The sequence below is a fragment of the Falco peregrinus genome, chromosome 6 (genome assembly GCF_023634155.1).
Source record: "Falco peregrinus isolate bFalPer1 chromosome 6, bFalPer1.pri, whole genome shotgun sequence".
NCBI classification, from domain to species: domain Eukaryota; kingdom Metazoa; phylum Chordata; class Aves; order Falconiformes; family Falconidae; genus Falco; species Falco peregrinus.
In genome coordinates, this window is record NC_073726.1 from 61,156,863 (window position 1) to 61,167,509 (window position 10,647).

At 44.0% G+C, this 10,647-nt stretch overlaps 1 protein-coding gene across 1 annotated transcript; it reads right to left on the reverse strand.

Annotated features, from left to right (window-relative positions):
- Positions 1–8,197: 8,197 nt before the first annotated feature.
- On the reverse strand, positions 8,198–10,110 carry ASCL4 (achaete-scute family bHLH transcription factor 4). Its single transcript, XM_055808733.1, has one exon. It carries the CDS (start codon positions 9,580–9,582, stop codon positions 9,016–9,018), a length of 567 nt encoding a protein of 188 aa, XP_055664708.1. The 5' UTR covers positions 9,583–10,110; the 3' UTR covers positions 8,198–9,015.
- Positions 10,111–10,647: the final 537 nt, after the last annotated feature.

Genomic DNA, 10,647 nt, shown 5'->3' on the forward strand with positions numbered 1-10,647 from the left:
CTATAGCCTTGCCTTTATAGTAATAGCCAGAGCTAGAGGGGTAGACAGGAGGGAAGGGAGGAGAATGTTGGGGATTGATGGCAAATGGCAAAATGTAAAGACATTGAGCATTATAATCATGAAGTAAACCTATATATCCACTGTCTGAAAAACACTAGCAGCAGGGAATAGCCCTTCCTATAGTCCTCAGCTTGACAAGGCTTTCCATCACGACCAGCAGAGCATGCCTAGCCTATAGCTCTCTGATTCCTCTAACAGATATGTTACTGTGTTGGGTTGGACCTTCACGCTATAGACTTTGCCCCTGTCCCCTCACCCCTGTGCACAGACCCAGGGCTCTTCCTTTCCCCTGTGATGCCCAGCACAATGTGTCCATGGTTTCCAGCAGCACTCCTGACTCCCAGCATGGGGGACAGAGGAGGAGGGAGGCAGAGCAGTGCAGTGGTGCAACTCCTTATTTAAGAGACACCTGTATCTGGCTTTTGTCCATGCTCCAGACTCCTCGTCCCAGCAATCATCGTGGTGCTGGGCTCCTCTTAACTGTCCCTGCTATTGCATTTTGCTCCTTCAGGATTAAGGCCCACCCTGCAGTTCAGCCCCAGGCTGCCCCACCTCTCATTTCTGCCTCTTGACAGAGGCAGCAGATGCAGCCAGTCGTGGCCAAGCTTGTGAGGGAGCCTGAAGTGAGCAAAGCCTCGAGGCAAAGCTGAGTCCTCCCTAAAGGCATGGTACTCCGGGCTCAAAATGCAAAGCCAGCCCTCCCAGGTCGGGGCAGGAGCATTCGTCCCTCCCGGCAGAAGAGGGTAAGCATGCTGGGGGAAGGAGGAAAGCACTGTAAATGGTGGAAAACACCCACATTGGCTGGTGGTGGGGCCCGGGAGAGAGTCATGCCTCTCTCCAGCCCTGCCTATGGCTCACTCACTCTCATTAGCATTTCTGCTATGCAAAAATCCCACAGCCTTTTTACATCTCCACAGGGTTTGCCTGGAAATATATTATCTTTCAGTTTTAGTTTTGGGTTTTTTTCTGGAATTAATCCTCCCCAAAGGTGTCATATCTAATTTATTCCAATTTCCCTTGTTTCATTCATGCAGCTAATTTGATATCAAGCAGTATGACACACTTCAAAACCACTTTTTTTCTCCCTGCCCTCTGCCATCCTTCCTCCTCTTCCCATGCACAAATGCACACTCCTGTGTTTGTACATCTGGCTTATTTCATTTACACATTTTATGATGTTTCATTCATTAAGCACCAGTGAGCTTTAACACCTCTGGGTGTAGGGATGAATACGTCACCTCCACATGAGTGTTCCCCTGGGATAAATCCTCTGCAGCTGAGCCTGGGATTTCTTTGGTGCTTCTAAAATTTAAAAAGCTACACCTAGAGAGCAGCCTAATAGAGCATATGCTGGCAGTAGAGCAAATACATAAAAAGATGTGAAGATTCCATTTATTTGTAACTTGTTCTTTTTGTAATCTCAGTGCAGATAGAAGAGATTGGTTAGGATTCAGTACCGATGGCTGACAGCCCTGGAACATAAAAATCTGCTATATATACCCAGAACCACACAGCATCAAAATAAAATCATGGGGACAAGCAAGGTGCTTTGTGAGCAGAACAGTAAATGCAGCTTGGCTTGGATTTGTGTTATACACTCCCAGGCTTCACTGTCCACTACCTTCCCCACATTTTCAACCCTTCAGCCTCTCACAGTCCAGTCATTTGGCTTCCCCCTCCCAAATTCAAAATTCCCTCAAAATACTCACCTAGCCTCAGTAGAACAGGCAAAAGGCATGTTATACTAGCACAAAGCACCTGTGCCTGCTGATGGCTGGCTGGTGCCCATGGGCTAGCTGACCTTCAAGCAGGTCTACCTAAAAAGACAATTCAGTGTTAGCTTTCCCCTTTGTAAGGACTCTAATCTGGCATGTCTTTCTACTCCAGTGCCACCAGTGTTCATGGACTGTGTAGGAATTTCATGTCTTTGAGACCTCTATCTTCGGTCATCTCTCAAGTAAGGCAAGGAGTCTCAAACATATTCACGGGGAAAATTGGCAGAGAGATGTATGGACTCCTAAGCTTCTTTTAACCTGGCTAAAACCCATGATCCATACCAATATGTCTTTTCATTTCCTGCACCCGCAAAAACATAATTGATAAAACCTGAGGTCCACAGTAACATAGACTTTACTTTTGGTGCTTCAGCAAATTCAGGATCATTCCCAAATGACAGTGAGTCCCACAAGGCTGGCTTTGAAGCTTTTGAACAAGAGTGAGGGAGCTGTGAAATACAGGCTGGCTGGCTGCTTCCCACCCCTGTAACCCACAGTTTTGGAGGTATTGGCTCCTTCAGGCATATCTAAAGACAGTGGTGGTAATGAATCAGTCTTCAGCCACCCAGCTTCACAGATGGGCGTTTTGACCTTGACACATGCCCTCAGTTTACTTGAATACACCAAGTTATGACTGGAGGTAGCTAGAGAGCATGCGCACTGCCTGTTTTCTGTGTCTGCCTCAGGGGTTGTGGCCTCCAGCAGTTGAGTGGCGCAGAAATCTGACCCAGCATTGAAGCACCACCGTTCATCACCCAGAGCCATAAACCCTAAGCTGGGCTCCCCACCTGTCCCCAACCCCTATAAAAAAAACAAAAAAACAACAACCTGAAAAATTGAGAAACTTGATTTGCATTTTGAGACACTCTTCCCACGGGGGTTGGCTGAAAATCAGTCAAAGGTTCAGAAGCTTTTGGAGACGGGATGTCTCTCACGCAGAGCATAGTCTAAGCTTTATTTCCATTGGAAAGTAGACAAAAATCCGCTAACAGGCTTTGTTTTGGATTTGCAAGGTGTGAGACTGCTTGAAGCTCCTGGTCTCCCTAGGAAAAGCACAGTGGCAGACCTCTGCTCCAGGGCTGGGTCATGAGTATCCCAGCCTTTCCAGCTTGCATGCATGCAGCTGCTGTGTTTCTTGGGGGAAAATGGTTCTTGTGTAAGCCGTGAACAATAAAGGGAAACCAATTAAACCAACCTTTTCTCGTGCTTTTCCTCTGAAGTGTATCCAATAAACCCAGCCTTGGTTTATGCTCATACTATCCCTTCCTGAGTTGGGTTTTAGTTGTAGCTCACTTCATTTTTTGACTCATTTTGCAACTGGACAAAGGTTTTTTCTTCTGAGGCTGTACCTCACTGCCAGGGCAGAGCTCTGAATCTTTTTTCTCACCCTCAGCCCAGGCCTGGTAGAGGCAATTATGCACACTGTAGCTGCTGTGGTGCTAGTTGTACCCTGCATGCATGCTGTGTGCTCAAGCCATGGAGGGACAGGTTCTAACAAAGGTGATAACCAAGCACAGGTGTGACACCAGATGACTTTCACCTGGGTGGGTAGGGGGAAGGACACTCTGATGACAAAATTTATTGGGTTTGCATGTCAAGGTTGTGGTAGCTGGGGATGTGGGGGTACAGGCTGCTAGAAGCTTCCCCCATGTTCGACAGAGCTAATGCCAGCTGGCTCCAAGATGGACTTGCTACTGGCCAAGGCCATCAGTGATGGTGGTAGCACTTCTGGGATAACATAATTAAGAAGGGGGGTTGGGGTGGAAAAACCTGCACAACAAATTGCAGCCAGAGAGAAGAGTGGGAATATGTGAGAGTAACAACTCTGCAGACACCAGGGTCAGTGCAGAAGGGCAGGAGGTTCCCCTGCAGCCCATGGTGAAGCCCATGGTGAAGCAGGCTGTGCCCCTGCAGCCCATGGAGGTCCACGGTGGAGCAGATACCCACCTGCAGCCCATGGAGGGCCCCATGCTGGAGCAGGTGGATGCCCAAAGGGGCCTGTGACTCCATGGGAAGCCCACACTGGAGCAGGCTCCTGGGAGGACCTGTGGACCCATTGGAGAGAGAAGACCAGGCTGAAGTAGTTTTGCCAGCAGGACTTGTGACCCCATGGGGGACCCATGCTGGAGCAGTGTGTTCCTGAAGGACTGCAAGCTGTGGAAGGCACCCACTCTGGAGCAGTTTGTGGAGGACTGTTTCCCATGGGAGGGACCCCACACTGGAGCAAGGGAAGAGTGTGAGTAGTCCTCCCCTTTAGGGGGAAGGAGTAGTAGAAACCTGTGATGAACTGACCAAAAACCCCATTCCCAGTCCCCCTGCGCTGCTCATGGGGGAGGAGGTAGAGAAAGTAGGGAGTGGAGTTAAGCCTGGGAAGAAGGGAGGGGTGGGCGGAAGGTGGTTTTAAGTTTTGGTTTTATTTCTCATTAGCCTGCTATGATTTCATTGGTAATAAGTTAAACCATTTTTTCCCCAAGGCCAGTCTGTTTTGCTGGTGGCAGTAATTGCTGAGTGATCTCCCTGTCCTCCTCTTGAACCACGAGCTGTTTGTTATATTTTCTCTCCCTTGTCCAGCCAAGGAGGGGAGTCAGAGCGGCTTTGCTGGGCACCTGGAATCCAGTCAAGGTCAAACCACCACACAAAAACAGGTGGCCCATTCACTCCTGAAAAACACTACTAACCTCTTGAGGGCACACTAAATGAACTGGTTCCTATTGAGTTTCCAGGGTCTTGGCTCAGGGTAGCTGAGTCATAACATTTTCATCCAGCTCTGTGGCACCTTCTGAGTGGTGTGCCACCTTGTCAGACTGCTGTAAATTCCAAACAAATGTTATTGTCAGTCCATTCTCATTTTACCAGCATGCTAGCCTGACCCCTCTCTGTATTTGATCCACCACTGGCTGTATGGAGATCCACTGAGATATCGAGAGACATCTACCTTTAGAAACAGCTTCATTCCTCTAGTTTGTTTTCCCAGCAAGGGCAACTTGGAGAACTTTCCATTGCTCTGTCAGTAGACATATTCCCAGTGAGGCAGAAAAAATGTGTAAAAATCATGTGGGAAATACATGAGTGAGCATTTATAGCAGATTTTTACCTACAAGCACACCTTCAGGTTGACAGAGAATGTTGCTCATCTTGTGTTTATAGAGCTTCCAGATCTACAGCTTGGACAGCTTGTGGAAGAGCTAGGTGCAGCTGCAGTCTTACCATTTTGTTGCTCCCCATTTGTCTACAATAAATTTATCTCCTGTTCTGCAGCCATTCCTCTGTATGCTGAGTATTGGTAGTGCTGAGTGTCCACTGAAGTTATATTTGCTAAGAATCTATTTTGGAGAGACAAACTAAGACCTTGCTCTGCTACAGTGATTGACCTCAGCTAACTTCAGCGGGGCTCCCCTCTTGGTACCACTTGACAGTCTCTCTTCAGGATGTTTTGGATCTTGATTTGCCTCCTTCCCCAGTATGCTGGTGATGGATGTTTTCAAAGAATCATTATTTTTGAGTGGACATTCCCTGTTCATTTGCTCCAGTGAGATAAATTGGCCCTGATTGCTTTACTGTCTGAACATTACTTTTCTATAGTGCCTTCTGGTTTTCTTTGGCCATGTTATTGACACTGTGTAATATAACATGAAAGGAGTGTGGATGGGCATTTACAAAGAAATCAGCTAAACAGCTATTAGAGGATTAAAGGCAATCCCATGCCCAAGATTACACATCTTTAAAGTGCTGATAATATCAAGGAGCAAATGGATTTGTAATTTAATGGCAGAAGAGGGAAGGCTTCAGGTGTGCATTTTTTTCACATTTGATAGAAAGATTAAAGTGTCTGCACTTGGTGTGCAGGAGTTTGATAAAGCTGTAGCACGGTTGCCTATGGGTATCAGTATTCACCTTTCTTGTAAATAGTAATTGCACCACATGGAGAGAACTCTTCTGGTCAACATTTTTATTAAAACTTTAATTCTCACGATGACAAGCTGGATCATTGTCTGCTTTCAAAGTCTGATAATGATGCACTTTAGAAGCTTTGAAGAAAACCTTTGTCTAGACAGAAACAGCTCAAGAAAGCTTTTGAAATGTATCATTCACTTTAAACCTTTGCTGGTGCCTGTAGGAAGCACTGATCCATGTTTGGGAGATTTTGAGCTGTTTTCTGCTTCCTTGTGCTAGAACCATGCAAGAGGTTTGCATGACAACAGGAACTGTGAGAAATAAAAATGTACAACCTTCCTAAGGAGAGTGGTTCAACCTGTGACGTATTTTTTCCCACAGAAAGAATCTCCTTTTCACCTAGAAATTAATTTTCCTTTAAAAAGAAATTAAGCTACATGTGACATTCTGTCTTTTATATCTTCAGCATTGCAGTTGGATTGGGAGGTATTTGAAGGACATCTCCAGAGCTGTTAAAGATGTATAATCTAAAAAAAAGTAGCTACAGTTTTATTGAAATGTAGACTTTTAACCAGTCTCATTGATATGAGGTCCAGAGGCCTTTTCCAGAATATTATTTCACTAAATCCAGATTTGGTTCTGACTGAAGATTATTAAGAATATGCAACAAATAAACTAGTCCCACCTAGACGTGCAGCAGATCAGCCTAGATCTCACAGGGGAAGAGACACCCTACAGTGGTCATGGCCAAGCAGAGGCCCAGGGTGTGATGCTTTCCACTCAGTTAGACTCCCATTGAGGAACATCCCATGTGAGCTGAAGCTGAAAGGGGGCAGAGCACGACCTAGTCCACTTCTCTGGCCAGCCTACCCAGCTGTTCATGGAGGAGGTGGCACGCTGCACCGTTTTTCTAGGATTTGGAAATCAGAGGATTATGGCTCCTGGATATATCTCTCTGTAGGGGTCAAACCTGTGTGATAACCATGTGACCTAAAAATTTATTTAGGGGTCAAACCTGTGTGATAACCATGTGAACTAAAAATTTATTTTGGGTGTTATCTGATGTGTTCTGCCCAGGAAACTGGTCATTCTGGCAATTTTTGTTTTTATTTTTAGTGGTTTGGTTTGATCTGGCTATTTATTGGCATTATATGTATCTTAACTGTTTTTCGTCTTCAGAGTGCTCTACGAACAACTGTATGTTTCATAGAATGTCTCAGGTACTCTGAAGAAGTGTATGCTTTTCATAGATAACAAAGATTTAATCTCTGCTTTGAGGGAGAAATGCAATTCAGGCTTCCTGACAGAGTTACTAGCAGCGCTACCGTATTTCCAGAAATCTCAGATCTAAGGCAGGGGGAGAGGCTCTTGTCAGGGACCACAAAGGAAAGAAAAAAAAAGCCAAAAACCTGGTGGATCCCAATCAGACACTCAGAGCATTACCTTGCCCTGTGCTTTCTTGGATAACAAATACAAACGCTTACGCATCAGAAATTAGTGCTTTGGCTCTGGGTCTGAACTGTCCAGGTAACTAGACCTCTACTTCTTGGGTCTGGAAACAGACCCTGAAAAAGTAACAGCCTTTAGAAAAACAAAATAATCATCAGAAAAGAAAGCTGGCTACCACACAAAGAATAAAGAACAAAGCCTGTGACTGCCATGGATACAACAGCTAAAAGTATACAAATGTTCAGAGCAGTCTTGCTAGAAATCAGAAAACAATTCTGATTAGATGACCACACCACAAACCTGCTCCATATTTAGATTTAAAAACCTAGTTTAAAAATCCAGTTTCATAGGTAGGAGTTCATATTTACTTCCTATCAGTTTTCTTTATTCTTTCCTGAAAATTCATTACTCCTGCAAACAGTGCTCTCCCACTTGTTATCAATTGAAAGAAAAAAAACCACAGCCAGGATTAATTCAATTTTTTATTTAAATGAAATTGACGGACACATTTTGAGGTATTTGATCAGCGTTTGTTCTTGTTTATACATGAGTATTTTTTCAGGTGTTCAGTCAACATGATATGGAGGAGAGACAAAAAGGTACAAAACCATTTCGCTAACATGAGGCCAAAAAAGCAAAATTTTGAAAGGTCTGTGGGAAGTGTACAGGTACGGAGGAGTTTACCCCATATCCTGAATGAGATTTAAGCACATAGCTAAATGTTATTTAAATCTGGCCTTGGAGAAAGGAAGATTCTAGAGCAATTTGGAGACAAATTCTCATTTTAAGTAGACATCGTACAAATTAAAGGTATTCCATAGATACAGAAATATTAATTTTAAAAGGTTTATTCTTTGAAAAAGTAATACAATATTCTCACCAAAATAAGAAATACCTACGTTTTCATGCAGATGTAAACTGATAGATTCAGTGTTACCCTTTTTGTACACACCAGTACCTAACCACTACAGGAACATATTTCTAAGCATGTAATTTCTGACCTGCCAAAAAGACACAATCAAGTCTGCTTTACCCATTAACTCAATTTTCAGAAAAGAAGGAAAAATCTGGGAAGTATTGTCAGTAGAACTTTGCTTTCAGAGGTATAGTTTGACAGAACTCAGTTTCCTCTTCCTAGCATTGATTAGAATGGAAGCATCACTTTTATTTTCCTGAAAATAATTGTTCAAATAATCACCAAATAGCCAGTGTCCAATGTATGAGTTACTTCTTTCACTCTAGAAGGTGCCATAAAAGAAATTAATTCCCAAATAGAGCCTTATTTATATTTTTTAAATTGTATTTTTGGACATAGAAGTATTTATGTGATTTTCTAAATATTTTAGGGAAAGACATTTTATCTAAATCTTACCTTTCCCAGTCCACGTGTTTGCAACCCTGTACATCTCAGGTTAAGAGTCAGGAAAAACAGACAATAAAACTTACAAGAGGAAGCAAGAGAAAGGGGAGGGAATTTCCTGAAATGGATTTATCTGCTTTTGCTGTCTCATCAAGTGAAAGACGAAAGAAAATAGATGAACAGAATAAAAGCGGCATGAAAAGTAGAATGCAAATGTTGCTTCAGTTTCAACAATCCAAAGGAAGTTTAGTAGCACAGCTGAAGCAACCTGAAAACTACCTGTTTGCTTACAAATCGTCTTTAGGTTTTGTACAGACAACATTTAAAGTCCTTTGACAGATTGAAAATACCTTCTTTTTTTTTCCTAGCTGTTTTTCCTTTTCCTGGTATTCATTTTCATCTGTAGAAAAATCCCCAGGGTTTTAGATTTGGTTTTCAGCCGAACTTGAAGCTTTCTGCCTCCAGAGAAGCTGTTACCTAGCTGCCTGCCTCCTCAAATTCACTGTAGGGAGATGAAGCTGAAGAGGTTTTAGACTCTCCATCACTGTTGCACTCCCGCGGGGGACCAGGACTGGGAGGTTCCGGGAGCTCCTTGGCTGACAGCGGTTCCTTGCTGTTAGACCCTAAGGGATGGCAGTCCAGCAAGCTCTGCAGGTGTTTGATGTAGCTTATTGCAGCTCTCAGGGTCTCCACTTTGCTGAGGCGCTTGTCAGCAAATTCTTTGGGCAGGTGCTCTCTCAGGCGTGTGTAGCCCTCGTTCACGCAGCGGACCCGCTGCCTTTCCCTCTCATTCCTCTTTCGAATGAAGGCAGGCTCAAAGGAATAGTCGTAGATGCCCACGTAGCCAGGAAAAGGAACGTAGGGGATGCGACCTGCGTGCCCACTATAGGCTTGTTCCCAGTAAGACGGGTCCAGATGGAAGGGAACCCTAAAGGGCTCCCTCAGGGGGACCCCACGGGGGTGCATGTGGCTGTTAGCCAGGGACATAGCTCCTGGAAATGCAATCCTGTTCAACAGTCCATCATCATCTTTATTGCTGTCCATGTTTGGGTTTTTTTTTTCCACTGGTGGAATGTCAGTTCCTGAATTTGGCTTCCAAAGCTTGTATCAGTCCAAGCAAGGAGGAAATATTTGTATGGATTCTCTGCCCCACAGGCTGTAATTTCCTCCTGCGGTGTATAAAAACTCGGATCCCGAAGCACTGCTAACAACTCATGAGGTCCACTCTGTGCCTGGAAATGAGCTCTAAGCCTTGTTGATTTTATAGATGTAGGATGCCAGCTAATTTACAGACAGGCTTTGAGGACCATCACTCCACACTTTAAACCCTTCTTTTCCTCTGATCTTCATATTTCAAAAGATAATAAGGGGGTTCCTGTGTATTCCTTTTCTCGCAGCTTGAAATTATGACCATAAGAGCTAATGCCAAACATAAATAATCTTCCAAGCTCTAAACACTTCTCATGTATTGTAATCCACAATATCATTTGATATAATTGTCTCCAAGAGACGGGTAATTTGCAAAGTTTACAGGGATCTTCAAAGTTTTGGCAGAACTCCTCCCTTTCAGGAACCAAGGATCTTCTGTCATCTGAAAACTACCCAAAGGCTTTTCACAATGAAATCCAAAAGACAACTGCAAGCTTTGTTGTTTCGGCTGCTCTGGTCTAACTGAAACAGCTCACAAGCAGTTTGCAAAACTTATATGGCATGTCTCTAGCTTTCTGGGGAAGCTGACACATCTTCAAAGGAAAGAGTGCTCTCTTGTGGTTGCAAGTCGTGTCAGATCAAGAACGCATACATGCAAGCGTAAGAGAAAACCTGCTTTCTCCTGAAGAGAGAGAGGCTTTTTCAAGAAGCGTGAGTTTCTACAAATTGAATATGAGCATTTTCAAAAAGTCTTCAAGACTTTGCATGTTTCTTCTCATTGCAGGAATGTTCTGGTCATCGCTATGAGCACCTGTCTCAGATAAACAAATACAAAGGTGATGCCCTGATTGCCCCCTGCGTAGCTATTATTAGATGTTTACACAGGTACTGGCTTAACTGATAGACCCTACACACTGCTTTAATTGGGCAGTTGAAAATTCCTCCTGACTGTGCCAGGTC

What these genes read in the sequence shown, in the direction of transcription:
- ASCL4 (XM_055808733.1), bottom strand. Translation starts at nt 9,582, where the DNA reads ATGGACAGCAATAAAGATGATGATGGACTGTTGAACAGGATTGCATTT.